The sequence below is a fragment of the Drosophila obscura genome, unplaced genomic scaffold, assembly GCF_018151105.1.
Source record: "Drosophila obscura isolate BZ-5 IFL unplaced genomic scaffold, ASM1815110v1 contig_1, whole genome shotgun sequence".
In the NCBI taxonomy this organism is placed as follows: Eukaryota; Metazoa; Arthropoda; class Insecta; order Diptera; family Drosophilidae; genus Drosophila; species Drosophila obscura.
In genome coordinates this window covers 8,160,822-8,185,954 of record NW_024542679.1, presented here as the reverse complement: position 1 = coordinate 8,185,954, position 25,133 = coordinate 8,160,822, and the positions used below count along the sequence as shown (strand labels likewise).

The following is a 25,133-nucleotide window of genomic DNA, read 5'->3' as shown; positions in this document are numbered from 1 at the left end:
CAATGGTGCAAAGGGATAAGTTCTTTGAGGGAGAACACATACCTTGTTGGACTGCAATCCCGTGCGAAGGATGGCCACATCGCTGCCCGAAAAGTCGGTGGCTGTGGCCACGAACATGTTGCCATTGGCCTGCAGCAGGCTGGTGCTGTTCGCCTGCGGATGGAAGGGGCACTTGACCACGCCGCTGTCCACGCTGCTGACGGTGAGGTTCTCCATCTGCAAAGGGAGTGGAAAGGGAGTGGAGCTCGTTTAGTTTCTGCTGTTGCTATTGCTGCTGCTGCTGATGTTGGTGGACTGTCGCGTCACTTGGTGTCGCCACAACGACCACTCTTTGCACTCACCTGGCGCCACGAACAGCTCGGCTGGAAGGCGTTCGTCCCACACGCGTACAGTTGGTTCTCACCGTAGCTGTGGAGCACGCGCACAAAGTTGCGACACCATCGCTCCGACTGGCCTTTTGCCTGGCACATGGCTATCTGCGACGGCGTCGCCTCCCAGCTGGCCCGCTCCAGCGGCTCCAGATCGAAAGACATGCGGTACAAGGTGTCTCTGCAAAGAGTCAACATAAAATGCTGTTGTAGTCGTCTGAATAATCTGGGGGGGCTGGAGTGACGCGGGGGGAATGTAATAGGCAGTAACAGTAACAGTTAGAGACAGACAGAGAGAGAGAGACGGCCCACAATTGTTAGCAAATAAGACAGACTCCGGCGTCGGCTTCGGCTGCGGCTCCGGGTTTGGCTTAGGCTTTGCCTCCAACCCCCATTCCCCATCCCCCATCAGCTGTCATAATTTTGAACTGGTTGGCCAGTGCCAGTGCATTGAACTGCAAGGCAAACTGGTAACGAAACTTGGCCTGGTCCCGGCTCCGGCTCCAGCCCATGCACAGTGGTCGCCAATTGCCAACTGCCATTCGGCAAAGTCTTTGTGGGCGCGCTCTCCAAGGCTTTGGCGTGAACACAGACGAGGGCTGGGCATCGATAAGATAGTTTCTATGACAGCTATAACGATAGTTCCACAAGCAAGACGATGCTCTAATCATGTAGCTAGCAATGTGCCATATCATGCACACGACATGTATGTTGTTATGCAGTCATTCTCTTTTGCAGCATTCGCTTGTGTGTCCCGAGCCGTTCTGAGCAGAGATGTTCATCTTAAAAAAGGTTTGGGATGATCTTAGCCCCAAGCTATTCCGTTTTCGGTGCCATACCACTGTGCCTGGCTAGCTGCAAGACAACCACTGTGCTACGCCACGCGCATTTCGTGAAACGAACACGAAGATCAATAGATCAAGTGCACATTCGAATGCGCGAGAGGCAATCGTTAAATGGTTACATCTCAAGCTGGACAGCAGCGGCATTTGGTATCTGGAGAATGGACAGTGGACAGTGGACATTGGAGAGTGCAGTGTGGAGTGTGGAATGGAGAACGCCGCCGTGCTTGGGCTTGAGAAGGAATGCCGCCGACTAGACGTCGCCATAAAGCCCAGCTAGTCGCCAACAGAGAAATACTAGACATATTCGCAGCCAGCAGTCAGCAGTCTCTCGGCCCACAGTCGCCTAATGGGCGGTTGAGGCTGTTTAGCGGCCTTAGGATATAAATTGAATCCAGTGTTGGGCAAGCAAAGCGATCGCCGAAGCTGTCGTCAGCCAGCCAGCCAGCCAGCCAGCTCTTTCGCCCAATATCAATCAGTCATATTGCAGCTGGCGCAATGGCGCGTGGCAGTCCGATCCCCATCCCGGCCTATGGCTCAGGTGGTAACCTGAGGCCGCTGCTGCGTGTGCGACTTAAGCGGTACGTGATGAGGTAATAAACATGCCAACATTTGCAAAATCGAACGAAAACAACAACAAAAACTCCACACAAGCAGCGACGGACGACAGCCAACGCCCTTCGCGTGTTCCCCCAGCCAACGAAAAGAGCAGCTGTCATTTGGCCAAGAAGCGCTAAAGGTGTCCGTGGGGCAGATGCAACTTTAAAGGGGTTCCTTGATTGCTTCATATTTGAATTAAGGACTTTAATTATCTTTTTATTGATTGAATGCTGAAAGCAAGTCCAAGATCAGTTGAATGTTTCTCTAATGCTGAATTGATACGAAAATTTATACCACTTTATGCCACTAATACTTTGTCCACAGAAGGGGGCCTAGCCTGCCACTTATTGACCATTGCAAAGCCCGTTGGATAAGGCCCAGTCCTTGAACGTATTGTGTCCATATACTCGTGGAACTCGTGGACCCTATAAGACCCTCGTAATTCATATTCAATCAACAACGAGCGACACTTACTGCGATTGAAGATTACAATTGCATCTATCTTTAAGACCCTCAAAGCAAACATTAGCCTAGCCCAATCGATGGGCTTGAGCGGAAGTTGAATAACTCTATTGCCATCTGGCAAAATACGCCTCTGCCTCTAACTAATGAAAATGGCGTGACAACTGTCGCGTAGTACTCGTAAAATGTGACAACTGTGAAAAGAAAGAAAGAAAACAAAACAAAAAAAACAAAAAAACAATAAAGGTAAAGGTGCAAAATGCCAATGGGGGGAAAACCCAAAAGTCCCGCCCAGACTTAACGGCTGCAAAAATTAATTATTTGTGCTGATTGTGTACTCGTACACGTACACGTACACGTAGTGTGTACACACTGTACACTGTACAAGTGCCGTCTTAACGGTGTGATTACATTTGCTATGCCAACTTATGGCAGAGAGCGTGAGCAAAAATAAAATATGTCACACCCATACGAGTGCTCGCAGTAGTCATGTTATCTGCCAGAAGAACCATCGATAAATCAGATATAAAACCACATAATATCCACATGAGTATGAAGCTAAAGCATAAACAACATTCCATGTGGTGTGTAAACATTGTTAATAGAGCTAGAATAGTCAGGAAATTGAGGAAGAAATTCCCCTAACTTTTATGTCTCTGCTGTCTCTGGCCTACAAGTTCAATGTGCTCTTTCTTTTTCCAGAAAACTTGAACAACAATAACAGCAGCAGCAGCAGCACACCCAAAGCGATAAGCAACGGCCTTGCCAATTAGCATTGCTTTTCAGTAACTTCTCCTCTCCCCTGCCCACTGCCCCGCCCACTTAACTGTCGTAGTTTTCACCTTTCGTCTCGCTTTGGTGCCAGCAAATATTCTGTTTAGGTGTGAAAAAGAGCACAATGCACATGTTTCGCTCTCCCTCGGAGCAACTTCTTATCTTATTTGCCATTTGTTTTGTGGGCTGTTTAATTTGTTCTCTTTTCACCAGCGGCACAGGGCTATCTAAGCGCGGCGCGTGCGTGCAAATATGAAGAGGTGTTCCCCTATGTTGGCTTAGAGGTGCGTTCGTCTCCTCTGAGAATTCAGGCAGAACTTATCGAACCTGAGCTCAAGCACGTTAAGCAGGCGATACTGATTTGTTAATCAATCAATTTTGGGGGTAAGTATCAAAACAGTTTCAGCCATGTGAAAAATCGTTTAACAGAAAAGACAGCATACATGCATGGGAAATTAATCACCAGCCAAAATAAACTGAACTGAATAGATTTAACAATCAGCAAAAACAGCTTAAGTACGAGCCAAACTGTAACGCATGCGCCATGACCCATTTGCATTATTGACAGCATCCACACACACACACACACACACACATAAATATGATCTACATCTGTGTATTGTATCTGTGTGTGAGCATTACAATTTTCGCATATTTCGCACACCTTGCAGCAGCGCCAGCGCCAGCGCCAAGCGCCTTCAACTTTTTATTTCAGCGACAAACGCGACAAGATAACAAAAAGGCCTTTTTGTAAGCGCAGCGCAGCGCCACAAGTGGAGTTGGACTTGGAGCTGGGGTGCCTGCCGCCTGCCGCCTCTCGTCTGTCGTTTGTCCGGCAAAGCTGTTGCTCAAGTGCCTGCCGACGCCGCCGATGCCGCCACCAGGTTGCACCGACGCGTGGGTGGTTCGGTCTAGCCCCAGCGCCTGCTTGGCGGCAGCCCGAGGCGGTGTATGCGCGTACTCGTATTTATGGGTATATATGTATGTACATATGTATGTATATGGGTTACTTGTAATTAAAATTGCCGTTGCACTGTCCGCTGCTAATCTCTGTTAAAACTGCAGCAGTTATTTCTCCACTGTGCTCTGCCTACGCTGCCGCATTCCTTGGCTCTCAATCTCAATCGGAATATCTGTGTGTCAGTCTGGGGAGCTGCTTACGAGTCGCACACACTCCACATTTTGTTGTCGAGTTTTTAATAGAAATATGCAAAATGTTTGTCCGCCCCCCTGCCCCAACCACTGCTCCTGCTGCTGCTGCTGCTGCTGCTGCCCCCCCCTGTATTTTGTGTGTGGGGGCCAAGAGGCTGCGTTTTGGGTGCTTTGGTGCAACATGGCTTGATTAATTTTGATTTCAATTTCGTTGTCCGTGTGAGTTACAGTAGCCGCAAACGTTGACGTTGCCTGGCCCCGCCCCCGCCTCTCTTGGCGGCTGTCACAGTTGAAATACCTGTACATATTTGCTATCTGGTACTTCAGAATTTTAGATATAAGACATTTAAGCACTTGCCTGGATAATTAATCTACTTTTATTGGGGGTCTGCCACTGGGCTTGCCATTAAATAATTATCCAGAATCTAAATGCGTTCCTCCCAATGTGCATGAGACACTAAGATCTATCAATAATAATGTATAATGTTTCCTGTTTATGCACAAACAATATTTGGTTTGGCCATATGTAACGTATCGTATCGTATAAACATTTCAAATGCTTCCCAGCAGGTCATTTGCATGCTCCATTTGCGACAAGCCACAACAGCGTTTAAACGACCCTCCCAAAAAAAAAAATATATATACATATATCCATATAATATACGATATATGTATGTATAACCACATAAATATATACATATATATAGGAAATTACAAAAAGGTTGCTGCTGGTCTGGTCTGGTCGGGTCTGGTTGGGTCGAGAGCGAACGAAAGCGAAAACAAAACGGCATATTATTTTAATGCAGTCTATATCAAATTTCGGCCAGTTGCACGGAGGGACCTGATCCCAGTGCACTCCTCCTCCTCCTCCTGCTCTTACTCCACCTCCTTTCTGCTCATGACAGAAAATTACGCGATGGTTGCCTCGTCACTCGTCATGGGACACGGACAAGTAAACTCGAGGAGTCCCATTTGCAGTTCCATTTCCCCTGCCTGCCCCATCGAGTAGTAGCTACAGGCGGCCCCTGTAATCCGAGCCAGCAGTCGTGTCAAGTGTGTCTGCAGGCCAGAGACAAGGAGCATGCACTCATAGCCACAAACAGAGACCATCTTTTGAGGCGGGCAAACACACACACACACACACACAGAAATAATATAAAACAATTGTACAATGAACATCTCTCTAGTTTAGTTAACTTTTTATACAAGCGGTTTATTATTATACGAGTATGATTTGTGGTTTAGTGGCTCCGAGTAACTCCGAGGGTCAGTCGGTGGCTTTTCAAATTGAGTGCTTGAGGGTCTTCCAACCACACACGTATTCTTTGCTATTTTAGTTTAAGAAACCCTATCAATAAATGGGTTTTTTTTAGAGATTAAAATACAGTATAATCTAGTTTAAGTTGCAGAATGAAAAGTTATCAAAGGCTGAATAAACTTCCATAAGAGCTTAAAAACGAAGAAAAAAAAAAACCTTTGGCAGCTTTCTCAATATCAGTGCTTTGGTCTCTTCCACAGAGCCAGCTACTGCTGGCTGGTTCGGCTGCAATCTAAAAACCCGTCTAGTCCCTTTGATTAGTGGGCTTTATCAGCCAAGCCTACACATTATATAAAAATATAAATTACATTTTATGTGGTTCATAAAGCCCACTTGCCTATCTGCCCACCTACTTATGTATGGGCCCCGCCACACACCACACACCACACACAATCCATGCTCCACAAATGGAGCAACTGCCCTTCGTTGAAAGCAGTCTCTTCTATGTATGTATGTACTACCAGTATATCTGAACACTCTTATCAATATCTCAGGCAACACATGTGAACTGAAGGGAGACCATAATTCAAAGCCTTGTAAATATGATGAGTGGGAAAATGGTAAGATGGTAAGAAAAGGTCTAAAAATAATAAGTAATAACTAATCAAAAATAAAAGAATAAAAAATAAAGGCAACAGAGACCTCAGCGAGACAAATGATTGACGACATGGGGAAGGGAAGGTAGGCACTATGCATGATAAACGACTTCCCCACCGTGGCAGCAATGGGTTAAGGCTCTGGCCCACTATGTCCCACACTATGAGACTGTCTGTGCGTGTGTGTGTGTCTCTGTCTCTTATCGGGTTTGTTCTCTAAATGGGACAGAAAGAGAGGTGCTGCAACAGGAGAAACAAACATCAAGCGGAGTAGAGTTTTCAGCGCGCGTAAATGAAAAGCAAAGAAATGCCCCAACTACAGATACTCGGACTCGGACTCGTACTCGTACTCGTAGTATATTAAATTGCTCAGCAAATAGGCAGAGACGTACTCTCTCCCTCTGCAATATTATTTGGTTACGTTTTTTTTTTTTTTTCTCCCTTTTGCCCCCTTCGTTTTCTTATTCTTGTTTTTACACTCAATTATCTTTATTTGTTCCCTTTAGCCAACAGTCACCTCACCATCACAGCAGGTACTCGAGATAAAGTTCTTGTCGCGAGGGTTCGGGTTTTTATTGTTTTTCGAAGCTTGGCTGATATGTTCAAGATTTTGGTATAGCTATAGCCGGTGCGGTGCGTGCACTTTCGATTTTATACCCGTAGTACTACTACATATATGTATGTATATGTATGTATGTAGGTCTCTCTCGGCACTTGCGTCACAAGCCGTCAGCAGCGCGTTATCATTATCAGTTCCCGTTGCAGATACGCATTGCATGTGTTTATTTTTCTTGGTTTTTGTTTAACTTTATGTAATAATTTTTGTTTTAATTTGCTGATAAACCTGGAACAATATGTATTTTTTTGGGTATTTTTGCGCAAGTATTTATTAATTATGACCCACTTATCGTATTCGTATAGTCACAGTCACTATACACCAGTCATAGTCTTAACAGTGACTCAATTTACCGGAAATCAACTCTAATAACATAAGACATGGGGGATTCTTACCGGGCACCGACTATAACTTGGCTCCTGGCCACATCGAATAGCAATTCTGAATACCAAGTCGTTTCGGGATCGTAAAATCGTTTAGCAGTTGACATTAAGTCTGCAAAAAGAAGCAAGAAATAATTGTTGTTAAATTATGATGATATCTGGAATGAGTATTACAATGTTTCCGTATCGTAGATCTAGCCCTCGAGCTTTTCCCCACTTTGTAAATAAATATTGTATAATATTTCACTTTTATTGAAGGGCTCTCATTTGTCATAAACAAATGGACAGTCCGCAGATTTCCATTGAACTTTAATATTTAACTTAAGAATCATATAAACCCAAACAGCACAAAATTAAAATCATTGTCAACAAAACTCTGCGCTGAGTTTGCATTTCAAGACGTATTCCATTGCAAAAACGCAGCAAAAATAAAAAAAAGGAAAATATTTAACATCGAAAAATACTCGAGAAAAACACGAAGCCCTTTTTCTGATTAAAAGCGAGAGATACTCTGAAATGGGGCTATACTGAGAGCAAGATTACATGCCGGATAAACAAACGGACGGTGTACAGGTGTTCGGGGTACAGAACTCTGACAGATATCAACCCAATTTACAACAGGCCTCCCTCTACCCTCAAGTGGCCTCCTCAAGCTGCCCTTTGATTAATTCGATGCCCTGGCAATTGACACAGTTTTCAGTTACAATTTTTGATAGTCCCAGTCGCCCGTCCGCGTCTTACCTTGATATGAGATATATCGCGAATCGTTTTCCAGCAACTCAAAGTTCGATTGCGTGTTGTAACTGCTGCTGCTGCTGCTGCGGCCCATCATCAGGGCCGTCGATAGCTGTGGGCCTTGCAAGGCTAAGAGGGAAAGCAGTAGTAGCACTGGAGCAGCCCCATAATGGCGGGACATTTTTGAAAATTTTAATATTAACATGCTGCAAAGAAAGAGAACAGAATAAATCATTAACACACAACATTTCCTCAAAATCGAAATGTAAATTTTTAAATAAACAACAAGAACAACAACAAAAAACGCTGATAACATGTATTATCGATCGAGGCAGGGGAACTTACTTCCTAGAGAGTCACGTAGCATGCAAAATATGTAGATTATAAACGTATATGTTATGTTATTCCATTCAAGATCTCTGGCAAACAGATTGGTAGTATATTATAAGCAGCATGTGCTGGTTGATAAGTAGATGGTTGGATTGGAGCGCGTATTTCCGATGATCATTTCGGGGCACAACACAACACACAGCACAAATACACAACACAATTTCGAATCAATTCTTTGATCGTTTTTCTTGGACAATTTTCAATTTGCTGCGACAGCAGAGATGAAAAGCGAGGTTTTCATTATGATTAGTTTAGGTAAAAAAAAACATTGACAACAGCCACAGAGATAGATAGACACACACCAGAGCCGGAGATGGCGATACGGAGACGGGTTTTTTCTTCTATTTTCTCCTACTCTGCTTCTGAGTTCAGAGTCGCGCCGCGAGCCGAAGCGGATACGAAGTGAAGTTGTTGGCAGCGCGAAGAGTCGGAACAAAGTGAACGTCAGAGCAGCCAGAGACTGGCGGCCAGGCAGTCAGGCCGTCAGGCCGATGATAATGGACAATGACATGGGCGAAGAGAGCCAACGAAACGAACACAACAACAAGAGAGAGAGAGAGAGAGAGAGCGAGAGAGGGAGAGAAAACACAACAACGAAGGCGAAAGAGCAAAGCAAAGCAAAGTCGAAACATGCTGCTTTCTGCCCACGAAGACGCCGACGCCGACGACGAGAGAACCGGCTTCGGGTAAGCTTCGGCTTGGGTTTGAGTTTGAGTTTGGGCTGCCGCCTGACTTACTCGCAGCTCCCATCCGTTTAATGGGGCGCGGTTGCGAGAATCAGCAGAAGCAGCAGCAGGGTAGGTAGGGCGCCCATATATCATGCGACAACGACAACGACGACTCTTCAGAATCTTCTTAGGATCTGCAGTCTGTATTCTGCATTGAGGATCGGCCAAGACAGAGAGAGAGAGAGAGATGAGACGGTCACTTGCTGTGTGTTGTGGTAGCCTGACAAATTACGACGCGTCGGCGGGGTTCGAGGGCACACGTGATAGAGTCCAGACCAACTGATCCTATCTGGATGGATCCGTTGGTAATGGTTTTCGAAACATTAAAAACAAATCATAGCGAAGGCACCCAACCAAATGATTATTAGCCTCGTTTCTGATTACCAGCGGAAAAGATAAATCTAAATAATGCAACAGGAAAGCAGTTGTAGGCGTAGACCCACCCATGAGCGGCAGTTGTCCGCCTGAGAGAGGAAGGTAGGGCCCGCCACTGGAGCGTCTGCTTCAATGGGATGATGACAAAAGTCATCTTTGGAACCTTGAACCACAGATTCTTGAGTTGAATAACTTTTGGGATTGGGATCAGCGCAGCATAAAGTTTCTGTTAGCTATGAGGTTGCTGGGTTCTTCTTTTTATAATCCGTTTCAAGGCTTCTATTTTATGCTCCGACTTTTAGCGGGAGTCTCTCGATCCCGGTCCACAGATCGTTCGTTGTCAACCTTGACTTCGAGTGTAAGTGTGAAAACACAGCTGGTGCCGATCCCGGTCCCGGTCCCGGGCCCAAGAACAAATAAAACAATCAAAAGTGCCGTCCCAATGCAACTGCAACACGATCCTCGGGAGTGCATTCAGTTCGGTTTTTGTTTATGCCACTGCACGAACACGAAAACGAACACGAGCACGAGGGATACACAAACATTCAGATGCGGACAGACTCTGGCCGAGACGAAACCCCATGGGTGAGTTAAGTGTGTGGGCAGGCCGGCCAAACGGCAGTTGAACGTTCGACATTAGCATAGAGGCCCAAACCATTGCAGCCCATGACAATTTACGGGCTACCTAAGCCATTGTCCGGGCTTTCTTCGATGGGAGTTCCTCGTCGCAGCTACGCACAAGATACAGTGGCTAAATATGCTAATTTTTGGTTGCTATCGAAACTAATTCCCATCTGGGGAGGGAAGACTGAGACTGAGACAGAGACACCACCATTGATAATTTACAGCTTAACTTTGCTACCGACAATTGTAATGTTAATGTGGACTGGATGGTCTCTGGGTACTACGATGGCAACATAGAACAGCACAGCACAGGTAGGTCGATCGATGTGCATTTCCTTTGTTTTCACATTACACTAGTATCTCCCTCCGATTGTCTGTTTGTCTGTCCTGTCACTCACTGCTACTGTGAGTCATTTGCCAAAAGGAAGGAAGTGTAGGAAGTATGTGTCCTTATCGACTGCAAATCCTTCTCCCACTCCTTTCTCTTATCCTCTCTTCCGCTGCAGTTTATGGTTTTCACCTGTCAATATTGTTATTAACCCACAAAGGGTTCCATTTATGTAGTTTTTGGTAACAGATAGAACAGGGGGGGGGCACTGCATGAGAGAGAGATTGAGTGACCGAGGGGTAGATTGACAGTCAGTTGGTTTGTTCAGTTGTTTCGTTTTGTCAATATTTGCATTTGACATTTGTTTGAACCCAAAAAATGAATTATTATGGTAAGTGCAGCAGATAACGGAAAAAGAGATGGCGATACTTATAGATTATCGGATATTCGGGACCCCTTTGAGATAATGAAATCAATTTTGGGCTATGAAATATTTATGAATTGTTTAATTGTTATGACTATAGACATTTCTTTGTTCTCATTTTCGCTGCCTTTCCTTTCGCCCAGAAATCGAATCTAATTCTGAAATATCCACCAATTAAATTTAAATTATCCAACTAGCTAAATGGGCAATCTTTGTTATGGTTTGGAAAGCTCAAATTGCTGTAAATACTTTTACGCCAGATCCCAAAATGAAACCACAGGAAGTCCATCCACTTTCGAGCACTAAAAACTTTACGCTCGGCCAATAAATTCATATAAAATTTAGAATGGAAATGGAAAAGACTGCAGAAATGTATGTATGTATGTATGTAGTATGTATGGGGACCAATCAAGCTGATCATCGATTGAGCATGCAAATTGAAAAGACCTTAAAATAGAATTGAAGCCAATGAAAGAATCGAATCGAACCGCATCGAATCCAAGTGCCAGAAGAGACTCATTTCCATAGTGACTGAGACTGAGACTGGGACTGGGGCATGGGCTCTGAGTGCATTTTGATTTTTTTTTTTTGATTGGGGGGACACAAGGCGAGTCATAAATTGCTGCCTCGTTGTTGCCCCAAACAATTAAAATGCGTTGGTGTGGCATAGTTAATTTTGTGGTGATTAAAATATGAGACACAGAGAGAGAGAGAGAGAGAGAGAGAGGAGCCATACCTAGAGTTTCATATGCTAAACAACTTTCCATGAAAAAGTCGTAAAATAAAGTAGAAAACTTCCATAAAATGCCATAAAATATTACCAATAAAAACATAAATTCTGTCACAAGAATTCAATTGCTGAAACTCAGCTGAAAATTAAATCAGCTGCTGCTGCCTAAATTTATCACTAGACAATCAAAATATGATCTAGGTTCAAGCTCAAGCCACGAAATGTTATTCAAAATATTTATGACACCCATTTGAGAGGCGATAACCAATAGAGGTCCACACACAAGTCGAGCTCCAAAATCCGAAAGCGGCAATCGTTTGATTCCCCAAGTTGAAACTACATTTTTCATTTGAAAATTGTGTAAATATTTCAAGTTGAAACAACAACAACAAAAAGTGTCGAAAATAAAATACATAAATCAAATATGGAAATGGCAGAGCAAAATGAACGAAATGAAATAACCAACTTGAAAGCGCAGTCATTAATTTGTGAAATAAATTACCGATTACAAATGACATAGGGGTGGGCTAGGGTGGATTTTTAATAGGTATTAAATATACATACATACATACTATATGTGTATGTATTTAATAATCTTGAAAACATTTAGCTAGCTACCCATACCTCTCCCAAAAACAGTAACAAATATTTAACATTTCTGGCACCTGAGCACCCCTAACGTATGTATACCCGAAACAAAAAATCACCAATTTCCATATTAATCAGCTGGAAACCATGATTTCATTTAAATGACGATTTATTGTAATAAAACTAATTTATTATAATTTTTGTTGGTGTTTAACTTTTAACACAATTCCTACCGAAAGTGGGGATATTGCTATGCAAATGTCTGGGCATTCGCATATGTTATTTATGAAAACATTTCGAGTCCACCTGCTGTGCTGCTGCTCCTAATGATGTCAGTTAGGAAATTAAATATTCCAATCATGCTGCGAGAGCCCAAAAGGAACACACACTTCAAACACTATTGAGCACTTTTTGAACTCCCCTGCCCACCCCCCAAAACAAATCGAAATATTTCGCCTAGATTTATTGCCTTACCCGTAATGATCCATGAATGATTTTTATGAACATTTTTGTGGCTTTCGGGTTTGAGTTTTTGGCTTTGGTTTTAGGCTTTTGGCGAATTTTAAAATAACATGAAATTTGGAGCGAGCTGTCTGTTGCTATATTTGGTAGCAAATCAATTTACAACTTTTTGATATCGCCTGGTGGAATGGAATCGTTCTTTTATTTATTTTATGTTTTTTTTTGTTTTTTGTTTTTTGTTTTCTCAGACAGATTAATGAGCGGACACTGTCGCTGTCGCTGTCTCTTGTGTCATTTCATGCCTTTCAGTTGTCAAATTAAGGCCCATGCAATATGTGTTTATTATTTAAGTACTCGAATAACTCGCACATACATATATTGTTAAACTGCAAATGTCGCTGCTCTCGTCTTAATGGCCTCCTCTTGACAGCTGCCGCACTACAATGGAAATTAGCCGTTGGATCTTATTTAAAGTGCAAATTGGTCTCTCTGTCTCATGAGCTTCAAATGTTCTCAAGTGCCTACCCTCGCTCCTCCTCGAGATTGCTAAATGAGGCAATCGTCTATGAAAGAGCCATAACAGTCTTAGCACCAAAGTTCTGTAGACGTTGTTAGAGTTCCATATAGAGTTGGACACTTTCAATTATATTTCATGGACACAATTCTCAGTGTGGGTGTCTGCTTGAAAGAGCATTTCCTTTTACGCAGAAACAACCTCTTGTAAAAATACTTTCAATATGATTAGATCCCATATTCTGTTGAGCATTCAACAGATAGATTTTCCCTGCTTTATGATCTTTATCGGAAGATATTTATTAAAGTTATTCCAGTAAGAAAATCTCTGCTGAAATGACGGCAACGCTGAAATGTATGCAAATAATAGAAAATGTTGCAAAACCATAGAACGGGAAGCCTTACTTTGATTTCCGTTGGAAATGGCAAGCAAATTGAATGTTTCCTTTAGTGTGGGAAAGCGATAGAGAGTACGTTTATTTAGCAGTTTCAGCTGTCTTAAGATATCTCCATTCTGTACCCCGCCTTTCGCTTGGGGACATTTCTTTTTCACTTTACTGCTCCACTGGCAATAGATTTATGCCATTTCCCCTTCTCCAACCGGTTAAACAGTAGCCTAGCCCCACATTTACAAGGGTCTTGGGCAATTTTTCTGTATGTTTTGGCTGTTAAACAAGCAACAGGCAAAAGAAGACAATCCGAACAAGTTCCCCGATATTGTACAGATGTTGCCCTTTGCAACAGAAACAAAAAAAAAAGGGGCCGAGGCGGCCACACACGATGAAGACTTGGGCTTACAAGTGGAAAGAAATTAGAGAAATTTCGTAAAGGGAAATACATAGTAGAAAACTTTCAATGCATTCATGACTTTTACAATTTGTGGCTAATTGTCCGATAAAGCCAAATATCGGGAAGAGTTTGGCTGTAGGTGTGGCTGGATAATCATCCAGCCCTCTAATCCAGAAGCCATTGAAATTTACATAAATTTCTGTTGGATTGGCACACCTTACCCAGACCGGACCGTACCGGACCGGGCCGGGCCGGACCTTATCCGTTCGTTGAATGTCTTCATTTCGAGTTAATTTCCAGTGTTTCTTTGACTTTTGGCTGTGGGTGTCTCCTCACACCGAAATGATATTTATGTGCGACAGTGAAAGCCATAGAAATATGACCGAGCATATAAATCAACCCAGCCAAAGTGCCCCTGAGACGCTCCCCTTTTTTCGGATGTTCGTTGTTGTGGCCACGAGTATTGTTGGCTGCCCAAAAGGATTAAATGCTCATAAATGGCACCCGAGACGCGTGTGTGGTCTTTTATGTGCAGAGTACCCCTCTCCACATACAATATATGTAGGTACATATGAAATCGGAGAGTGGCTTATGAAAACTTGTTTCATTTAGGTTGCTGTACAGCAAGTTCAAACATAATTCCAATGAAATAAACTGAGCAAAGTTCAAGGAACACTTTTCACCGATCTTTCATGGGTTTTTTTATTGGAAACGTTCTAGGAACTTGTGTACATATATTCCTTAGTGATTCATCCTACTAGCTATCTGTGAACAATTATAATAATAATAAAAAAAAAACAAATATAACCCATATATCTTATAAATATTTACGCCATCTTTTTAGCATGCAAACCTGTCTAAAAAAAACTTCATCAAGCGCTTCAAAACAGACTGGCATTAGACAACAACCTCCTCAGCGAAAATATAGCATATATCTTATAAATATTTACTCTCGACTGATCTCAGAGAGATCCAACTAATTCACGAGACACTTTAGAATACGAATGACAAATTCCAATATACTCGAGGAATTTGTATTGCCATTTAGCACATTGACGGAGGAAACCACAAAAGGCCATTAAAATAATTTGAATAAATCAATGCGGGTAAGAAGAAAAAATTAATGTTTAGCCACTGCACGCCCCTCAGCTATGAATGAGGCAAAAAGACGATTCCGATTCCCCCCCAATACTCGTAGAATATTTCATTTACACGACGAACACACACACGGGGATCCGATCGGAATCAATGGAAACAAATGAGTGAGGCTTCGCACCGGAGGTGCGGATAATTTATTAATGTGATTAGCATTGGCATTGTCTTGGCTTGGCTTTGGATATGGTGGTGGTTGGCTTCCATTGTTTACCAGCCTCACAATATTGAAGGTGTGAAGAAACATAAACAGAGAATAAAGAAATATGGAATATGGAATATCTATTGTAAGGTGGAGAACGCCTTTTAGCAGATAAATCAAACATCGAATACCTGCAGTACGAGTAGTGGAAAAGTAGGCTAATTCTGGGCTTCAATAAATACTTTTTCTCATTCAATTACAAACATTTCGTTTAGTTACAAGCCAACAAATTCTCAGCCCACAAATATTATGCCATTGGCAGCAGATACTTTTCACTTCCCGTCCCAAGCGGTCATCGATTATCTGCTGGACCAAAATCAACAGGAGAGCCAGCTGACCGATGAGAAGAGAAAGCTCAAGGAGGGGATGCTGAAGCTCGAGGATCAGCTCAAGTTGCTCGACGGTCGCCAAGATGATCAGCTCTGCACGATATCCTCGGGCAATGTCTATCAAAGGAGCAACGTTGGTAACGTGCGCGACGCCCTTGTTGGCCGCCTCTCCCAGTCCATGGACCTGTACCTCAAGGCCAATCGCCAGCTGCTGCGTCTTCACCGTGAAATCCATGAGGAAAAGACGATTGTATTCCGCAGATCCGGCGTTGCAAGATCTGGTGTTCAGGAGGTCTAGCACTAAATTTGATGACTCAGATTTAAATTAAATTGATAGAAGTGAATAGCAAATAGCTATAGACATCTTACGGATATGATTTATAAAGGAAGATCACTGCCGAACCTAACTGCTTTTTAATGCTAATTAATTCTGCTGTTCCACCAGTGTACACATTCGTCGAATGACTTTAATTCTCTGTACAAATTTCCCATAAACGAAGGGCAACTGAATGGAAAATGGCCTGTCACGCGTGAATATCAGATGTAACTTCACAGCCATCCGTGAATGTGTGGTGCCAAGGGAACTTTGCCATAAATGATCATACTAAATACTAAACGACGCACCTTTTTACATAACCCATGAGCATTTCCCATGGGAGTCAGGTTTGGCCCAGTCACTGATCGAGTTGATAATGCTGACAATGCCAAATGACAATGGTAGTCAAATGGGCGTCGCTCGTCCTCAGCTTGAGCGACAACATGGATCATTAAAAGCATTAGTGTCAAGCAGAAGTCACAGTACCAGCCCCCCAGCCCCCCAGCCACCAGCCCACAGCCCCGAGCCCACAGCCAGAGAGCCACAACGATTCAGATGAATTTTCTGTGTGCGCTGAACAGAGGCGGGGCGTGGCGGTGGAGGAGAAGCAGCGCTACCTTGTCATAATTAAATGTGTAATATTTGTCTTGGCTTTCGACACCTTTCCCGCTTCCACCGAAACTCTTCTCTGCTCTGCTCTGCCCTCCCCTCCTCACCATCCAATCAGTCTTTCTCTTCACCCACCTCCGCATCAGCTGCTCAACGAACCGTGCGCTTACACGCCAGATATTACGACTATGGGCTACACTTCAATGGTATTATGTTTGGTAGATCGTTAAGCAATGTCTCTACATAGGAATCTACAAAAGTGGAGCCTACGGATTCCACTAATACATTATCTTTTATTCGTTGAAAAGTCCTCGAGCGGATCTGTGGACAACTGTGATGTATTTCCTTTTTTTATAAACGGGTATCAACACATTTAGGCGACTGTAAATTGGATATAAACCTGGGCATTTCATCAGTTTTTAAAAACTTTAAAAAATTGCCTGCCTTAAGCTTGGGGGAGCTTGCAACTGGTTCCGCTTGAGCCATTTCAAAAGCGAATAGTGCGTCGGGGGCCTCTTTCTTATGTTTCTGAATCTTTCTTGCATTGTTGTTGTCGTGTGGTCGGAGTCGGGCATTATTCAACTTTCTTTTGTTTGACTTGCATTCCGCTTTGCTCCGTAATTCGTTGCTTTTGCATTGGATGATGTTGTTGATGTTGATGTTGTTGTTATTGTTGTTGTTTTTTCGATGCTAAGCTGTGTGCTGCATTGTTGTTTTTATGATGGCACGTGCGTTAAGCGTTGTACAGAGAAGCCCATGAGGAAATTTACTGAGCGCTTGCTTTGATTTGGGGGCCTTGGGAAAAAGAGTATTTACGGTGTATGGAGCATGAACATTTCCAGAGATTAAAAGTAGGAAAAGTACAGTAAATATACAACAAAAAATTGTTTATAATATATATGTATATTTATTATTTATTTATTATATTTTATGTTACTTGTACTTTTACTTCATCCGGTGTTCTTTAAAGTAACCCTTGCAATCTTTCATAAGCTCTTTCGTTTCGTTCAATACTTCCTCCATGGCTCCCAACTGGTCATCGAATTTCCCATTGGGCCTCTCATTTCGTATGCCCATTGTTGGGATACAAAGCCCCCTCCCTCTTTGTACTCTTTTGAGCCGCTGCGTTTCCCCTCCCCTCTTTTTTAATAATCCATCAATTTAAGTTACGAAAATGAAGTAATTTCGGCTCGACTGTTGATTTGTTTGGCATTTGGTGGCGGCGACCCCTTCGCGACTCGTGCTCAATGTTGTTAACAAGTCTGATTAATGTCCCCGATTAGCATAGGCAAACATTAGGCAAATTATGTATGGAGTATACAGTGTACGAGTATACCGACCGATTCGTGATTCAATATTGGATTTTCTTGATTTTATTTCCATTATTTTACTTAGCTTTTTCAACAAACAGCCAAATTGGAAGGAACTCCAAAAGCCTCAAAGTCAAACAAGTGCTGGAAAATCTCCAACAAACAACAACAACAACAACAACAGCTGTAAGCAACCTTTAACGTTAATTAAAAGTGTACACAAAATTTGCATTCACGACAAAATTGCTCACCGAAATATATACAAAAATCAAATGAGTGTGGAGCGAGCGCCTGTTAGAGCCACTTTTTTGATTGAGTTTGTCGGCGAATTTATGTGCTGACCGCTGCTGGCGGCGATTTGGCGTGTCTCGGCTGTCAGCCGTGATAAATGCCTGTGGAAAACCGTATTCTCCGCATAACCGATTCGGATTGTAATTGGAAAAAAAAAAACTGTAATTATTTGGACATTCGTGTGTGCGGCAGGCAGGCACAGGCACAGGCAGGTGAATAAATATACATATACTCGGTATCGTATGTATTTTCAGTAATCATTTCCATGGAAAACGGAAAAAGCTACAAATTTTACATATGAATGTCGTACTTTTCATTTGGGCCTGCTTCAGTGCCTTAATGGAACCACTAAAACGTCTAAAATCCGTGTCAATATGGCATGTAGGGTAATTAAATCTGCTACGATCTTCCGATCTGCCCACACAAGTCAAGTTCAATGGCAAACGGTAGGTGTAGGCAGTTCCTAGACATTAGTTATGCTGTCACTCACCTTTCTCTATCGATTCATTTATTTATTAGTAAACAACAAAAATCAACGCTTCCCCCGAATTTCGGAGTGGTACGGCGTTGGCTTGGAATTCCCTTCGAATATCGGAGCTGAAATGGGGGGAAAATAAAGCAAAATGTAAATCAGTTTGATTAATGGCATTTAGCAAATGATTGCCGGTGTATTGTGTGAATTGATATATTCGAATTGGCATAATTCAAAATCTTTAGAAAATCGAAAAACTCCAAAAGAAGAAAACAATAATAATAATGATCGTTTCGTTTCGTTTCGTACCTTCGCCCATCCCTCACGGCAGTCATGATGGCCCATGAAGGCGGGCACGTTCTGCTCGTGCGACACTTGCCCCAGCGCCCCCATAATATTGTATACCTATTATACATAGGTTATACATACGTTGTATGTAGCATAAGCACGAACGATCCGATCCGATCCCACTCACATTATAATGATTGCCATGATACCGCAGAGGTGGCATTTTGATATGCGATGTGCTGCCAACGCCAATGACGCCGCCCCCATCCTTTTTGGACTCTTCAGCGTGGCCTAATCTTTATGGCACTTTGGCTTGGCGGCTCTGTCTTAGCTGGTTTGGATCCACATCGAAATCAAAATCCATAAGTTTTCTCCACGCTCCCCTCCGGTGGCGTTTTCTCGCTCCTCGCTAAAGCGTGCGTCTAAGCTCATTAATAAAACCACTACGGCGCGATGCTATCCCACAGCTGATATATATCCATGCACATTTATGCTTATACCCAAGGCCCCAATGTACAATACCCCTGGATACTCTCTGCCCGAGTGCACTGTGGGATAAATCGGGAGCTCAAGGAATTGCAAGCAAGAAATTTTAAACTACGAAACATTTTTTCCTATGGCCATCGTTCAGTAATACAGACTACAGTGCGGAGCCAGCACTTCCAGAAAAAACAATAGCCATTATCGCTTCCATTTCGAATCGATCCCATGGTATCCCAATATGCGAGTACAGCGTGTGGCAGAGAGTGCCGCCCGCACAGATCAGTCCCGCGACCCGTCCCAACCCAACCCAACCGCGGGCCATGGAGTGTGTATGCTCTCTGCGTTGGTGTTGCAGTTCGGCTTTGGGCTTGAGGATTGACTCTCGAAGCTGAAGTTGAAGTTGGAGGTGCAGTTGCAGTTGCAGTTTCGTTGGTGTGTTGGTTTGTTGGCCTGGCCAGCGATTTTAAACGGATTTATGCAGCGAACTCCGCTAGCTTCAAGCTTTTTTCGGTGCTTTTTTTTTTGTTGTACAAAATTTCCTAAAGGGTTTAGTTTTTTTTTATTTTTTTTTTTTTGTTTCGTTGCACGGCATTGCGTGGGCCAGCGTCAGCAGCGTGTTGTCGGTTGTTGTTGTTGTTGTTTCTCCATTTCGATTTCGATGCGAGCGCCGGCTGCTGGGACCATAAATTTGTTGTTTGGGGTTTTTGGTTGGGTTTTTTGTGGCTGGCTGGCTGGCTGGCTGGCTTGCTGCCGTGAAAGTTGCGTAAATCAGCGTGAAGTAGAAGAAAAGTTCAATAGTATTGAAAATAATTGTAGAAAGTTATCGGACAGATGGAAAGACAGGTACGAGTATACCTATCTATAGGCTGGAAGGCGTGTTCCAGCCTCAAAGCCTCAAACCACATCGATTGAACCTTAATTGACTTTCGTTTGTCTCGTGCGGTATACTCGTATTTGCCCTAATCTTACATAAACCAATTGAGATTTGATATCTTCCGGCCCAACAGCACAAAAAGATACTTTGTATCTTTTTTGTTCTTTGTTCGACTGGGCATTGAGTGCAGTGAAATCGAATTCAACATCTCGTTTACCCCCTGGATACACTTGTATGCAAATAACTAAATTCCTTTGCTCTGGCAATTAGTTTTGATGCATATCAGACCAAGAACAAGCTCCAGTGGCGCCATGTCAACCGGGAATCGTATCGTTTAACATATGGTTATGCATACATATGTATGTATATGGTTATGTAATCAGCATCAGGTTTATAAATTCTGAAACTTAATGGCTCCAACACAGATATGATAATCTGTTTTGTTGTCTCAATCCAACTTTGAGGCTTACCTGAAAATGGAGAACGACAAATGCTAAGATCGAACGCTGAAGCTTGGACACTTTGATATCTTCTGAAGAAAAGAACTGACTGACAGTGGCACAGTGCTGGTTCCAGTAGATCCCCACTTCCTCGAACAAACAAAACTGGAGAAATTTCTTCAATTTTATGTAGTTTATCGGGTCACATTATGAAGGGTTGCGCCCAAAACTCAGCCAAGCCAAAACTCATTTATAAAACTCAACTGCACAGTGACTACCATTAAGCTCTCCTCCATTAGCGTAATACATCAGCTGTCAGCGGACTGTAATTTTGATCAGAAATGAATGTGGGACAGCAGCAGCAGCAGCAGTAAGAAGGAGTCCACCACCACGACGATAAAGTAATTTCATATTTCCCTGGCGATATCGGACACCTCTTGTGGCCGGCCGCCTTATCTGGGCGACTGAAACTGGCTCTGGAATTGGTATTGGCCACCATCGGGCATACGTGTAATACATCAAGGCATTATCCGTGTAAGCTTCAGTTACAGACCCAGTCCCAGTTCCAGTCGCTCAATCCATCCTCTGGTCAACCAAGCGCTCCCAAGTGTCGCCACTTGACCCACATACCAAGCAACTACCCAAATGAAATGTTAATAAAATGAAAATAAAATGGCAAAAAGAAAATCACGGCTGCACCGCTCGCCCCCCTAGCCACAGCCACAGCCCCAGTCCCCAGTCCCCCCGCTCCGTCTCAGCCACACTCACTGACGGACAGAAACGGTTCGTCGTCGATGCCAAAAAAAGGAAACCAGTCGACAACTTTATGATGGGAACCAACCCGTGGCGGTGGTGGCCTGGTGGTGGTGCCCAACAGCCCAAAATAAAAATCAGCAACATTTTAAAAACGTTGACGTCCGCTACAGGAGCAATTAGGCGAGTCGAGACGAAGCGATACGGCTACGGCGTTATCAAAGTTGCTCCGTTTCGGAATCCAACTACCGTAAGTACATTTTTGGGTCGAAAAACCTAAAGGAAATCATTGGGGAAATAATGGTCGAAATTTCGGTGCTCTATTTTTATCAATTAAAATAATTACTAGATACCAGAACTGACCTTTACCATTAATACTCAATAACTGAGTAGACTACAGAGTTTCGTTTCGGCTTGGAGCTGTCCGCTGAAAGGAAAGGAAAGCTGGGAAAGTTTCCCACCCAAGGAAAAACAGAAAGGCCTATAAAGTTTTCACAATATTAAGAAATTAAGAAATCAATTTAGGGAGTAGCCAGTTCCTCCCATTTGCAACCAAATATTCTCCCAAGGATTGATCATTTAAAAATCTTCGCTATAGAGTATACGGAAAAAGGAAACAATCCATGAACTGCCATTAAAAAAAGCAACCTAAACAAAAACGAAAACAAAAACGAAAAAAAAAGAAAACACAAACTTTTGCATTGCCTTTGAACGACCTTCGCCATTTTTTTTGTAGGCTGTTGTTTTTTTTTTACTACTTTCGGGTTGCCTTTAAAAGTATTTCTCTGTTGTTTTCCTTAACTTTGAATATACAAGACCATATACATATATATATATATATGGTATAGCGTACGAGTGTATGTGTGTGTGTTGGATCGTACACATTTGTTGCGGATGCATAAAACATGTTCAGAGCATCGATCGCTGCCCTCGGCTGCCTGCAGGTAAGCCAGGTAAAACACAGAAAACACAGAGATCTGCTCTGTTCGGAGTACGCGAATCTGTTCGCTGGTGCGTGTGTTCCATCAAGTCCATCCAGTCTCTGGCTCTGCCAGCAGTCAACAGTGGCGTGATCTCTCCGGCTCTGCTCTCTCTCTCTCTCGCTGCCTCTTTACCCCCCATAGCGGGGCCATTTGAAGGTCGCACAATGTTTGTGTGCTAGAAGATTGGGGGGGGGGAGGAGGGAACAGAAAGCGCGCCAAAAAAAACCTTTGGATAACCTGAAGCTCGCAGCATTTTCAGTTGCACCAAATGGATTCCGAGATTTATGGCTCTTTATATAGTATGTGGGGGGGTGTTATATCTTTTCCCCCGCTTTTGTTTGGTTTGATGTTTTTTTTTTTAGTGTTTTGGATCCAAAGGCCTTTTTGCAATCTGATGATTTATGCTGGTTGAAACGCTGCGAGCGAACAAGAGAGCAACCGATAGATCGATCGATCGATCGCATTGCAAATTGCCTTTGATTGATGCCTGGCAACACACTTATCCTTTTTGCAGGAGAAATTTGCCAAGCTCTATCTCGGATCTTGGGATATTGTAGGTGTGAAAGTTAATCATATTCAGTGGAAATTTCTTCGCCTAGATCTCCGATTATTCCTTTATCTATAACCGATTCTTTTCCAACCAAAGTTAACCAATTGAAGACGGAGTGGTCCATGAATTAATGATATTCTATAGCGCTCCGTTCTGTGAGTCGTGGGAGATGTATTTCTGCATTTAAATTGCATAAATCGTATAAAACAAACCGCATGTTCGCAATTATTCAGCCGAAAGAAATGTGCCTTCATCATTTACACAATTTACTTAATGTCAGGGGGGGTGACCCCAGAGGTGAAACAAAAACCAAAATTAAATTGGCATAAACTTTAAGTAAACTTTAATCTGAACACTTTTGAGGTGAAAACTAAGGTCGCTTCGAGCCGAAAAGGTTAAGCAATTGACACAATTTACATGGGAAGAGAGCAGCGTTGGCCCTGAGCGAGCCATTCGAGGGAATCGCCTCGGCATCAGCGCTGCCCCCTAAATGGCCAATGAAGGGCCTGCCTACTGTGGTGCCCCGCTTCAAAGGTGTCGCAGACATGAAACTTTTTTGGACTAGACAAGTGAACGACCCTGGGGGCGCCTCTGCCTCTGCCTCTGCATCTACCTCTCTTCTTTTGGCCATAGCTCCATAGCTGTCATTTAGTTTAATATTTTATCAGTCACCTCTCCAGCTGCGATATAATTTGACAAGCGCAACTTCGGCTTTTATTGCCCAAGTGAACTGAAAACTGATTGCAATGTCGCGGAGAGGGAAGGCAAAGGCAAAGGCGAAACAGAAACAGAAACCGAAACTGAAACCCGATACGCCTTCCAAGCTCGCCTGCAGCACCACTCGAGCAACTTTTTGTGGCAGCCAAGTGCAAAGGCGGCAACGGCGTCAGTTTGCATTGCGATGGATTCCAATCACACGCATATCACTCGCCACTCGAACCAAATAAATAATCCCATAAATATCAGCCAGCATAAATGATTTCAATGCGAAAGCTGCATTAGCTGTCTGTCTGTCTGTCTGCCAAATGGAACTGCTGCTAGTTCTATGCGATATTTAGATGTTAGAAATCTCGATGGAACGTTTCGTGTCACAATACTCGGAAAGTAAGTATATGTAGTACAATTGTGGGAGCAACAGAATTTTATGTTCGATAATTATAATGGATGTAAATATCTGGAGCGCTGGACGGGTAACAATACTCCTGCCACAGGAGTGTCAATTTCCTGGTATTTCATTTGTCAAATTTTAATATAAATTCTAAATCATGGGCAAAATATTTCTGAACCTCATAATGGATAACTTTTCACAGGAAATACATACATACATATGTATGTACATTTATCTGGCTATATTCAAGCTATATCTTATAGCGAAACAGAAGCCTGCGCAGCTTTCGAGTCTGTCCCGGAGTGTGTCTAGCATATACACGAGTATTTTTTGTTTTAAATTCGATTTGTTTTCGTTCACACAAAGCTGGGGCATTCATTGAATAGCAAAACTTGTGCCTTGCGTTATGTCTGCAGAGGTTGGGAATTACTGAAGCAGGAAGTGCAGCGTATGGCAACATTTTAGTCAGACTGCAACTCCGATTCAGCTCTCAGTGTGCTGTGTGCTGCTTCTGGTGTTGTTGTTTTTGTTTGTGCAAACGAATGTATGACGGGACACACATTGAGGCATGCTGCCAGATGATTTAGTAGGCGTTGCAAACGCACGCCATATGCATGCAGCATGCGGCATGCGGCAGAGGGCAGGCCAGCCACTTAATGTTCTCTTTGCCACCACAGAAACAAAACAAGTAAGAACTCTGACTCTGCAGTGCCGACTAGAGTATATCCTGAGCTGCTGACTTGTACGAAAAATCCTGACTTAACTTTTCTTTAACTCCGCGATCCTCTCTTGCTTATATGTTAGGCAGGGCCTCCCCCCCACCATGCCACCATGTTACATACCGAACAGGAATAGCATCTACCCTGTAAGTTTACGAGCAGAAAACATCGCAACTTCTTCTTTTTTTTTGTGTGTTGTTTTCGTTCTCCATCTGAACGAAAGAACTTTTCGCGCCTGCTTTCCTGGGTTATAATGCTCTGGAGAGTCGTGTCTTTGCCCCCTCTTCAGTTCAGGCCCATTGGAGGCAACGCATGCGCAAATTGCTCGCCGACTGCTCTGGCAATAAATTCATAAAAAATCATTAAGCTGAATTTTTAGCATCCACTTCTTCACACATATGTACATGCGCACGTATGGATGGGGGCCAGGGACTGGAACTGGAACTGGGATGGGCTT

The 25,133-nt window shown here is 43.2% G+C and overlaps 1 protein-coding gene across 3 annotated transcripts in view; it reads right to left on the bottom strand.

Moving 5' to 3' along the window:
* LOC111071185 (semaphorin-5A) overlaps nucleotides 1–25,133 on the bottom strand; it is a 39,269-nt gene that overhangs the window by 3,673 nt on the left and 10,463 nt on the right. For 2 of the 3 annotated variants that reach the window (XM_022362376.2, XM_022362380.2), the window contains exons 1-5: nucleotides 8,192–8,679; nucleotides 7,853–8,052; nucleotides 7,124–7,223; nucleotides 342–549; nucleotides 43–216 (exon numbers count right to left, since the gene is read on the bottom strand). In XM_022362376.2, coding sequence (XP_022218068.2) covers nucleotides 43–216; nucleotides 342–549; nucleotides 7,124–7,223; nucleotides 7,853–8,051 — 681 coding nt within the window. In that variant the 5' untranslated portion in view covers nucleotide 8,052; nucleotides 8,192–8,679. Of the gene's footprint in view, nucleotides 1–42; nucleotides 217–341; nucleotides 550–7,123; nucleotides 7,224–7,852; nucleotides 8,053–8,191; nucleotides 8,680–18,496; nucleotides 18,604–25,133 lie in introns of those variants that run through there. The other variant, XM_022362378.2, reaches the window with a different exon arrangement.